General features: G+C 58.5%; 1 protein-coding gene across 2 annotated transcripts; it reads left to right on the top strand.

Moving 5' to 3' along the window:
- The first annotated feature begins 2547 nt into the window (after nucleotides 1–2547).
- On the top strand, nucleotides 2548–9249 carry GATA2 (GATA binding protein 2). 2 transcript variants are annotated; one of them, XM_006895179.1, is made up of 6 exons: nucleotides 2548–2750; nucleotides 3403–3679; nucleotides 4086–4727; nucleotides 6289–6434; nucleotides 8332–8457; nucleotides 8950–9249. In XM_006895179.1, the coding sequence occupies exons 2-6, from the start codon at nucleotides 3451–3453 to the stop codon at nucleotides 9247–9249; spliced, it is 1443 nt and encodes a 480-aa protein (XP_006895241.1). In that variant the 5' UTR covers nucleotides 2548–2750; nucleotides 3403–3450. The 2 variants fall into 2 exon arrangements, with proteins under 2 accessions (XP_006895241.1, XP_006895242.1); XM_006895180.1 differs by lacking the exon at nucleotides 2548–2750 and having other exon boundaries at nucleotides 3451–3679; nucleotides 4086–4310; nucleotides 4347–4727.
- Nucleotides 9250–10234: the final 985 nt, after the last annotated feature.

Genomic DNA, 10234 nt, shown 5'->3' with positions numbered 1-10234 from the left:
GTATCCTACCGCCCGGTGGAGGCCTCTGGTGAGCCGGCCACCAGTGGCCGCTCGGAGAAAAGCGTCCCCAGGGGACCCAGGAATCTGGCAGGACGACCTTCCTTTTTTCTCCACTCGGGGATTGCAGGCAGGGACACTGGTGCGGGTCTCCTGAGGCCTTGGTTCTAGCATCACTTAAACGCGCGGCTAAGCCCTTCTGCGCGGCGATTTTCTGAGCTGCTGCGCGGTTAATTAAATCCCGGGCCGAGCTGCCCCAGGCCGGGGGACAGCGCAGGGGCTGGCGTCAGGGGCCCTCTCAGTGTCCACCACCTTCACCTGCCGGCAGGCCGGCCAGGACGTTACTCAGGACGAGTCCGGGCCGAGGTCTCCGTCCTGAAACTCCAGAATCACCGAAAACCGGGAGTAGGGTGGGGGTGGGGACCGTTCAACCGCGCGCCCTTAGGGGGGGAAAGGCAAGTTACCTGCTTTGCGCGGACGCCGCGCTGCCCTCTCCCAGCGGGCAGACTCGCCGATCGCGACCCCGCGGGCAGCTTCTGCTCTGTCCGGCCGTCAGTCCTCCGAGATCAGCAGCCGGCCGGGCTCTGGAGCTGGGTCCTGGGGTTCGAGCCTGAAAGATGCAGCCTTGCCAGGCACGAGGGGTGGTCTCCGAGGCTGTGAGGGTCTCTGAGGGACTCTTGCGGGACGCCAGGATCTCAGAACCGGCGCGAGGCTCCTCGGCGGTCTGGTTTTCTGCATTGATGGAGAACAGTGAGCTAGAGGTAGAGAGCCTGGCGTGGGAGGTACAGCGAGCGCCGCCTGGTTCCGTGCCCGCCGGGATTCCCGAGCGTGCGGGCTCACCTGCCTAAGAGGCCTCTGGCTCCGGCTCCCGGGCTAGGCGCCCCTTCCCCGGCCTGCGCGGCCTCCTCTGCGGAGCGCGGAGTGCGGAACAGCCCGGGCGCCGCGCCCTCAGGAGTGAAACGGAACCGGCGAGACTGGCCAACGGCTACGGAGGCTGGCCCCTGGGGGCCCTGAAACCCTTTCGCTCTTTGCGCGCGGGACCCGGAGACCGCACTCCCCAAAACGCGGGAGATCTTTGCTGGGGCCTTGGACCGACGAGCAGACGGACAGTCAGACGCAGGGGCAGGCCGAGGCCCCGGGCCTCCGCCCCGGCCCGCGCCCCCCCTTGGCGATGCTCTGCTCGGGCCTAGGTGGGGGCGAGGGGGAACGCGCCGGTGAAGCCTGGCCCGGCCGAGCGCCCCCTGAACCAAGCTCCAGGGGCCGAGAGCTTTCCTCCCTCCTTGGATTATTAAAAAGTTCATTTCCTGGCGAATCGGGTGACGTCAGGGGCCCGGCGTCTCGGTGGCGGGGCCGCCCGGCCGGAGAAGCCGCCTCCAGTTACCCAATTACCGACTGTCAATCGCGCCGCCCCTCCCCCGCCCTCCTGGGGGTGGCCGGGACCCCCACACTTCGCTCGCCTGTGCCCAACCCGGAGCCCGCTAGATAGAGCTGTGGCCCGGTGAAGGGAGAAGGGCCAGGGACCATCCGCCAATCACTCCCTCATGACCTCGCACCTGTCTGGAAACCCCAAGTTTCTTTGGGGGCTACCTTACTCCTGGATCTCAGGCTCCGTTCCAGCCTCGGTTTCCCGAGCTGTACAATGGGGAGGGACCAGGCAGATCGGTGCGCCAGGCCCTGTCAGCCCACAGTACCTCCATGTGAATCGGAGAAGTCTGTGGGCAGCAGTTCCAGGTGACCCGAAGGACTGAGTCCTCAGAACACCTCTTTCTTTCCCTGGGGACCCCCCTTGAGGACCCGAGGAGGGGGCAGTGCCTTCTGGCTGGGGGCATCTCCCTCCAGACGGCGCCGGCGCCAGTCCCGGTCTCTACAACTTGGCCCCAGGCAGTCCTGCTCGTTGGTCTGCGAAGGCCACACCCGGGGAGGGGACACTCCCTGCCCCTCTCTGGAGCTGCCTGCCCAAACACCTCTGTCCCCCTCAGCACCGCCCAGAACCGCTGAGTGACCCGGGCCCAGGTGCCCTCAAGGGGCCTATGGCTCTGGCCCCATTGGCCCAGCCCCTACGCTTTCAAAGCTGCCCTCGAGCCCTCCCCGCCTGGTCAGCGCCCGAAGAGGGACGGAAGGGTCTGGCTAGGTGCTATAGGACTTGGACCCTGGACCTTCAGTGATAAAGGAGGTGGGATCTGACAGTCGAGGAGCTGGGGTCGCGAGGAGAGAACCTTTAGCCACCCAGAGGGTGTCCAGCAAGGCAGCTGGGGAAGGAAGGGCCCCGGGATAGTTACTGGGAGAGGGTCCTAGAGGTGGGAGGTATTGTCCGAGAGACGGGGTGAGGGTCCCACGGAGGGGGCGTTAGCAGCAGGGGCCGCCGGGAGGGCGCTGGGAGGGGGCCCGCGGGCGGCGGGGGGCAGGCCCGCGGGTCAGTCGGCGAGTCCAGCGGACCCGGGTTACGGGCGCAGCCAATGGAGGGCGGAGGCTGGGCGGCGGGCCACGCTGATTGGCTGGCGCCGGCTTCTTAGGCGTGCGCGGCCCCCACTTCATGTCTGTGCAGGAGTCGGCAGCTGGCGCCAGGGCGGCCGGAGGATGCCGAGGGGCCGGAGCCCGGCGGGCCCGAGGCCGAGGCGCGCACTGCCCCCTGCCTCCACCGCGTGAGCCCCGCCAGCTGCCGGGCGCGCCGTCCCTGGGCCCACGTCTCCCGGGCTTCCGCCAGTGGTGCCCACCTTCTGCGGCCTTACCCCCCTCCTTGGGGCGCTGTGTGTGTAAGTTTGGGGTGCAAGAGCTGGCCGCGGCCTGGGGCGCTCCTCTAGCCCCGAGGGGTCTCTGCGGCGACTCGGGGCCAGGATCAGGTTTCAGGGGTCTGCTTTGGTGTGTTTTGGAGAGAGGTACTTACTGGCTAAGCCGCCCGGGAGTGCGCCCAGAGGCTGGCTCTTGGCCAGTGGGGCTGCGTGTGCGTGTTTGCGAGGGGAGGTCGGGTTGTGGCGCCATGTAGGTGTATATGTCGCCGTGGTCATGTGCTTCAGTGGGTGCCCGGGTGCCTGCCTCCAACTTTTCGTCTGTGTTTCTGTGTTTGTGTACTGGGAGGGTGGGAGTGCAATGCGAATGTCTTGACTGAAGTGCGACTTTGTGTGTGCGTTTGTTGGGGGTCGCTGGGATCGCGGCGGGTCCCCGCGTGTGGCCCCACTCCCGTGCACGCGTACGCACCTCCGGGGGCGCGAGTCCCTGTGTAAGTGTGCGTGGCTCCACTCCCTTCCCCCGCCTTCCTTTCGTTTTGAACCTCGCGCTTTCCTCCCACCCGGGACTGGCCCGGCTGGTGCTCGGCTGGGGCGCAGCAGCGAGTGAAACCTCGCCTGGGGACAGGTAGGGATGGTGGGGCCCTGGTGACTCCCCTCATGCCCCCTTTTTGTCCTACAGGGCTGTCGCCGCCTCCACCTGGATCTTGAACCGCCCCTGCCAAAGGTCATGGAAGTGGCTCCGGAACAGCCGCGCTGGATGGCGCACCCCGCGGTGCTGAATGCACAGCACCCCGACTCGCATCACCCGGGCTTGGCGCACAACTACATGGAGCCCGCGCAGCTGCTGCCGCCCGACGAAGTGGACGTCTTCTTCAACCACCTGGACTCGCAGGGCAACCCCTATTACGCCAACCCAGCCCACGCGCGGGCACGCGTCTCCTACAGCCCTGCACACGGTGAGTCCTGAGCCCGAGGGTGGCCGGGATCCAGCCGCTCAGGCCAGTCTGTGCGAGAGCAGAAGGGGGCCCCTACCTGCTTCTTCAGTATGGGATTGGCTGGAGTTGGGCCTAGGGGAATGTTGCAAAAATCAGCCAGGAGGAAAGTGGGCCTGAGTCTCCTGGAAAGGGTCTGGGGTCCCTGGGGCTTCTGCCAATTTGCGCCCAGCTCCTTGGTCCCCTCTGGGTCAGGATTCCTTCTGGGCCACCTCTTCGTACCCTACTGGCATCCCTGTTCTTGTGACTTGGAGTGCTGTGTCTGTGGTTTTCTTTGGGGGCTGGTCGACTACTGGTTGGTGTGTGGATTATGGTCCTGTGTCCTGGACTGGGGGAGTGATCCGTATTTGTGCTCTCCCTTGACCCACAGCCCGGCTGACGGGAGGCCAGATGTGCCGGCCACACTTGTTGCACAGCCCTGGTTTGCCCTGGCTGGATGGGGGCAAAGCGGCCCTCTCTGCTGCTGCAGCGCACCACCACAATCCCTGGAGCGTGAGCCCTTTCTCCAAGACCACACTGCATCCCTCTGCTGCGGGAGCCCCCGGAGGCCCACTCTCCGTGTACCCAGGGGCAGGCGGTGGAAGTGGGGGAGGCAGTGGGAGCTCCGTGGCCTCCCTCACACCCACTGCAGCCCACTCGGGTTCCCATCTCTTTGGCTTCCCACCCACGCCACCCAAAGAAGTTTCTCCTGACCCCAGCACCACAGGAGCTGCCTCCCCAGCCTCGTCCTCTGCAGGGGGCAGTGCGGCCAGGGGTGAGGACAAGGACGGTGTCAAGTACCAGGTGTCACTAACTGAGAGCATGAAGATGGAAAGCAGCAGTCCCCTGCGCCCCGGCCTGGCAGCCATGGGCACCCAACCTGCCACACACCACCCCATCCCCACCTATCCCTCCTATGTGCCAGCCACTGCCCATGACTATGGCAGCGGACTCTTCCACCCTGGAGGCTTCCTGGGCGGCCCCGCCTCCAGCTTCACCCCTAAGCAGCGCAGCAAGGCACGCTCCTGCTCAGGTAAAGGCAGATGTCGGACCTGGGGGGGGACACAAACTGACTTTGGAGAGTTGGTCATTTTGGAGGGGGCCAGACAACATCAGTCTCTCAAATCTGCAGGTGGGAAGTGTCCACCCCAATAGCCCCCAACAGGTATTGGAGCTCCTGGAATGGGAGAGAGATGGGATCCTACAACTCTTGTTCTTCTCTTTGAGCTCACTTCTTTCCTTGATGGGCACTTGCCCTGCTCTAAGGTGGCCTAACTTGTAAAGCCTCCTCCTTGTAAATCAAGTGAAAATTCAAATGGGTTTTTTTAGCTAGTTTATTTGTGTGAGAATGAAATAGGTCAGGCAAACAAGTCCGTGTGTGTGTGTGTGTGTGTGTGTGTGTGTGTGTGTAAGTGTATGTACATGCATTTGTGCGTGCATGCTCCTGGGGGACGTCCTTCAGAGGCTCAAGACCCTTAACGAATCTGGTTTCCCAACTCAACCAGCCATGCGGGATTTAGGCTCCCATCGCTTTGGGAGATTTGCCCGCAAGTAAAATTCCCAGGATTCATGCCTTTCTGCTCCAATCCCTGGCTGTCTTTCACTCTCCCTTCCTTGAGGGCACTTGAGGAAATAAACTGTTGCTGCTCCTTACCCTTTTGCCTACAAGAACTAGCTGGGCCCAGGCAGGACTTGTCACCAATCTGGTTGCAGAATGAGTGGCTTATAAGGGCTGCTGTTTTTGATGCTTCATTTAAATTCCTTTAAACCAGGGTGACGGAATAAAGTTTTAAAACTTTTCAATCCGAGAATCCCCTTTCTCTTGCCCACATGTATTGGCAATTTAAACAAAAACAGGAAAAATTTCCCAGGTAACACAATACCATCCAGGCAGGCCAACACCCCCTGCACTCCTGGCCTGGGGGTCTCCCTGCAGTCCCCGGCTGGGGGTCTCCGTTATCTTTAGACCAGCAGGTTTGCCTTTTCTTAGTCCCTTCCCTCAAGTTTGTTTAACTTTTTCTTTCCATTTTCGAATGACTCTAGCCAAAAAAACAAAGCCACTTAATCTAAAAATGAAAGTTTATTATATATTTTATTTTACACAACAACTTAGATGACAGTTTTGGACTGACTCCTAGGGCCTCAGTGGAAAGAGAAAAGGACAGGGAGAAAGAAGGGAATTAAGCCTGGATGGGATAGAGTGAGAGGATCGAATCTGAAACAGAGATGCGGGAATAGCAGACACCATTGGGAAGAAAGGCTGGGAAAGGAGAGCCAGCAGAAACTGGTGACTCCAGCCACTGCTCTCAGCAAAGTTTGCTATAAATATTCTTTGCTGGCTTGTTCTTAGAATCCTTGGGATCTTCACCCCACTCTTCCCTTCCTCCTCCTCCTCTCCTTGTTTCCCTTTCTTAATTTTGAATTGGGGATTTGGCCCTCAACTACACCTCTCCTCCCCATGTTTGGAACAAAGCTACCTCCTGCAGAGGCAAATGGAGTCCCAGTGTATGCCTTGTATGCACTCCCTTGTCCACTCCCTCCACACAGCACTGTGGGTTAACTGGACTCCCTGTCTCTCCCCCGTTTCCCTCCAGAAGGCCGGGAGTGTGTTAATTGTGGGGCCACAGCCACCCCTCTCTGGCGGAGAGATGGCACAGGCCACTACCTGTGCAACGCTTGTGGGCTCTACCACAAGATGAATGGGCAGAACCGGCCACTCATCAAACCGAAGCGTCGTCTGGTAAGTGGCTGAGGTGGGCTGGGGGATGGAATGAGGGGTGGCTCCTGGGCTGAGGAGTACATGGAGGAGAACCTGGGCCACAGACAACAGTTAAAGGGAATAAGTAAATAAAAAAGTAAACCCTTCCAATGCAGATGCTTTACCACTTAAAGTTCTCTTCTATCTTCGTTTTCTAACCCCTTGGTTTTCTGGCAAGGTTTGTTTCCCCTTCAGGCCTGAAGGGGCTGCACACCCCTCAGGGATAACCTCGACCCGGTCAGGTTGAGTGTCCAGGTACCAACTCCCATCATTTGGCCTCTGTTTAACTCTTTTTAAAAATAGGGCCATGAAGTAATTTTCCTTCATCGCTCAGGGCAGTGCTGCCTTGCTTTCCAACACACACACAGTCTCCATGCTTATTTAAATAACACACACAAACACACACACACACCCCAACCACCAAAAAAACCTGCCCTTTATTATTTTTCCATGGAGTCACCTATACTGTGTATTTTCATTTGAGTGATTTTTTTTTTTTAAATGCCCTTTCGGATCTCCTGCCGGAGTTTCCTATCCGGACATCTGCAGCCCAAAGATAAGGAAACTTAGCGTATCTGTTTCCGGACTCTGCGAGTTTTTAGAGAGTCTCCTCGGCTCAGGCCTGCCTCTTGCTGGGCTGTTTTGAAATCTCTAATACCTTCCACCCTGCAAATAATGCGTAAAATGCTAAGAATAATAAATACCCATTTTTTTCAGAGCTAAATGATTTATGGGGCCTAAATCGGTCGCTTTGGGGACCCATTTTACCCTAGAGGGAGGAGGGGGTAAGGGCCCCGGGTGGGGGTAGGTGGAGGATACGACTTGGCCCCTGAGTCAGAATTCCAGCGTTGGCCGGCTTAGTCACCCCTCCCCACCCCCGCACTGCTGTCGCTGGTCAGTCCCTCCTGCGCCCAGGCCCCGGGCAGGTCCCAGCTCCGCTGGCCCCACCCCCACCCCTCACCCTGGCTGTCTGTCGGGTGGATTCCAGCGGGAGGTGCTCTGGGAAGCGGTGGACTGCAGCGATGCTGCAGGCGCTGGTAGGAACAGGAGCTGGGTCTGCTTTCTCCCCAAGACCCTTCAGCACCCTTTTTCGGGGAAACAAACTGGTTTCCAGACCTCTCTCTTTCCAGCATTTTTGAGGGGCTGTGACACTCAACTGAGCGTTTAGGATTAGGGTACCAGCAAAGCCCCAGGGCCTTGGGGGCTAAATCGGCCAGCACTGTCTAGTAGAAATGGTCTCTGCACTCGCCACCTGCACATCACTTGGAAGTGTGGCTACTGTAATTGAAGGCGTGGGATTTTAAATGTCATTAAATTGGAGCTAATTTAAACTTAATTCGAATAGCCACATGTGGTTAGTGGCTAGTCCATTGGCTGGTGCAGCTCTGGGCACTCTGAAAGGGTCATTTTATGTTCCTGACCCCACCCCTCTATCCTCCTGGGTGGTGTGAGTCCTCTGTGCCTGCTCTGGGGAGCACTACTTCACCCAGAAAAAGGTATTTTTGAGGTGGAGTGGTGTGAGAAAGGGACAGAAGGGTGACCTTGGGACTGGAGGGGACTGAGCTGGCCCTGACTCAGCCTGGGTTTCCTTGATGCACTGTAATGTTGGTTGGGGGTTGGGTGAGGTGGCTGCTTTCCCCACTCAGCTCTCCTGGATTCTAAGATCCAGCATCTGAGAGTTCTTTATTCTAAGGCTCTGTGAGTCTTGTTCAGTTCTCAGCTTCTAAAATTCCCTACCTTCTGAGATGCCTTGATTCCCTGAGATTTACTGCTCCTGGGTGAAGTTGGCAGGGTGGCTGGAGGAGAGAGTCTGGGGGTCCAGGAAGGAGGTCAGGGTGGAGCGTGGGAGAGTGCTCACTGACGCTGCCCCCCTCCCCAGTCTGCAGCCAGGAGAGCTGGCACCTGTTGTGCAAATTGTCAGACAACAACTACCACCTTATGGCGCCGAAACGCCAATGGGGACCCAGTCTGCAACGCCTGTGGCCTCTACTACAAGCTGCACAATGTGAGTGCCCCGCCTCCCCCTCCCCCTGGGATGTAGCTGACTTTGTGCTGGGCCCCCCCCCCCCCCGCAGTATCCAGCTTGGCTTGGCTTGGGATGCTGTAGCTGCTGGTCCCCAGCTCCAGACAAGCTCCCTGTAGGAAGGGGCACTTCAGCTTGGCAGGAGGCTGATGAGAGGACCCGAGGGGATTCAATGGCAGTATCTGTGCTGACATATTTGTCTCTCGGAGAGCCTGGCTTATGGGGGAAATGTGCTGGCATTTAGTGGGAAGGAGGCAGGAACGTGTGAAGGCTGCAGCCCTCAGGTCACTTGTTGCATTCAGGTCCAACTGGGTAGGGGGGAACCCTCCTGGAAATGCTGACAGTGCCGGGTGGGAAGCACCAGCAGTAGGTTGAAGGATTCCTGGCTTCCAGGCAGCTCTCTAGCACAGGATGGAGTGGGGTCCTCTCTGAGAAGGGAGCTCAGTGTCCTGAAGTCTTGGTGGTTGTCCCCAGGTTAATAGGCCACTGACCATGAAGAAGGAAGGGATCCAAACTCGCAACCGGAAGATGTCCAACAAATCCAAGAAGAGCAAGAAGGGGGCTGAGTGCTTTGAGGAGCTCTCCAAGTGTATGCAGGAAAAGTCGTCCCCCTTCAGCGCAGCTGCCCTGGCCGGACACATGGCACCTGTGGGCCACCTCCCGCCCTTCAGCCATTCTGGACACATCTTGCCCACTCCAACTCCCATCCATCCCTCCTCCAGCCTCTCTTTTGGCCACCCCCACCCTTCCAGCATGGTGACCGCGATGGGCTAGGGGCAGCCTTCCACTGAATGGACATACAGATGTAGAGTAGGCGTGGGCAGAGCAAGCCTGGGCATCTCCAGGACAGGCGACAAACCTTTGGCTACCCAACCTCTCCTGAAGACTGATGCCACTCCTGCCTGCTCGGCCAAGTCTAGGGCCTCTGTCCCACTTTTTGGCTCATGACGGGTGCCCACCCCACCCGTCAGCAATTACTGTGAATCCTACCCCCTGGCCGAGAGGCCGCCTCTGCTCCCCGCCACCCCAGTGGTACTGCCATTATGAACAGGTATTTAGAGAACAAAAAGGACAGCTTTATGAAGAGCAAAGAAGGGGCAGGGGACAAATGAAGGAAATAATTTGTAGAAGGAAAAAAAGAGTAGGCCAAAATAATTTATTTTGCTCTTGCTTATAATAAAGGTGTGGATTTGAAGCACCAGGTCATTCCAAGTCCTGACCAGGCACTTTTTTGGGCTAGGTGCAGCTCCACCTGGTCTGCTGGCCAGGTCTCTAGGGCAGATCTGGGGGACAGTGTCAGCCTGTACCCCATGTACCTCTGGTTTCCCCCTCTGGAATAGTTGGAAACTTGGCTGGGCTGGACTGAGGCCAGAAGGACCCGTTGAAGGGAGGGTGAGCTGGTGTGGGCCAGGCTGCCGGCCCTGGAGGGCAGGCCCTGGTGGGAGAGACAATCACAGGCGGTCCCACACGGATTCCCAGGCCAGGGTTGGGTCACAGGAAGGAAACGACATTTTCTTGAAAGGGGAAACGTCTCCCAGATCCCTTGGCTTTGAGGCTGAAGCTGGTGTGGTCCATGTCCCCTCAACGGACTAGAGCCACAGACTTGTCTTTTCTGTAGGGGGGATGGACCCCTGTATATACATCCCTTTTCTGCTAACCCCTCAGCCCCTTCCCCTCCCATTCTGAGATGAAAGGAAAAAAATGTTTTATTTTTAATTTTTTTTTAACTGCATAAGCTTATCTCACTGATGAGTTATTT

Source organism: Elephantulus edwardii, unplaced genomic scaffold, assembly GCF_000299155.1.
Source record: "Elephantulus edwardii isolate Elephantulus edwardi_28Jun2011 unplaced genomic scaffold, EleEdw1.0 scaffold00161, whole genome shotgun sequence".
Lineage (NCBI taxonomy): Eukaryota > Metazoa > Chordata > Mammalia > Macroscelidea > Macroscelididae > Elephantulus > Elephantulus edwardii.
Note: the sequence above shows the minus strand (reverse complement) of the source record. Positions and strands in the feature narration are given on the sequence as shown.

Bases quoted from the DNA above. Each gene is read 5' to 3' on its own strand.
- GATA2 (XM_006895179.1), top strand. From the start codon at position 3,451: ATGGAAGTGGCTCCGGAACAGCCGCGCTGGATGGCGCACCCCGCGGTG. The intron at 6,435-8,331 runs GTAAGTGGCTGA...CCCCCTCCCCAG, and splicing joins TCAAACCGAAGCGTCGTCTG to TCTGCAGCCAGGAGAGCTGG. The intron at 8,458-8,949 runs GTGAGTGCCCCG...GGTTGTCCCCAG, and splicing joins TCTACTACAAGCTGCACAAT to GTTAATAGGCCACTGACCAT.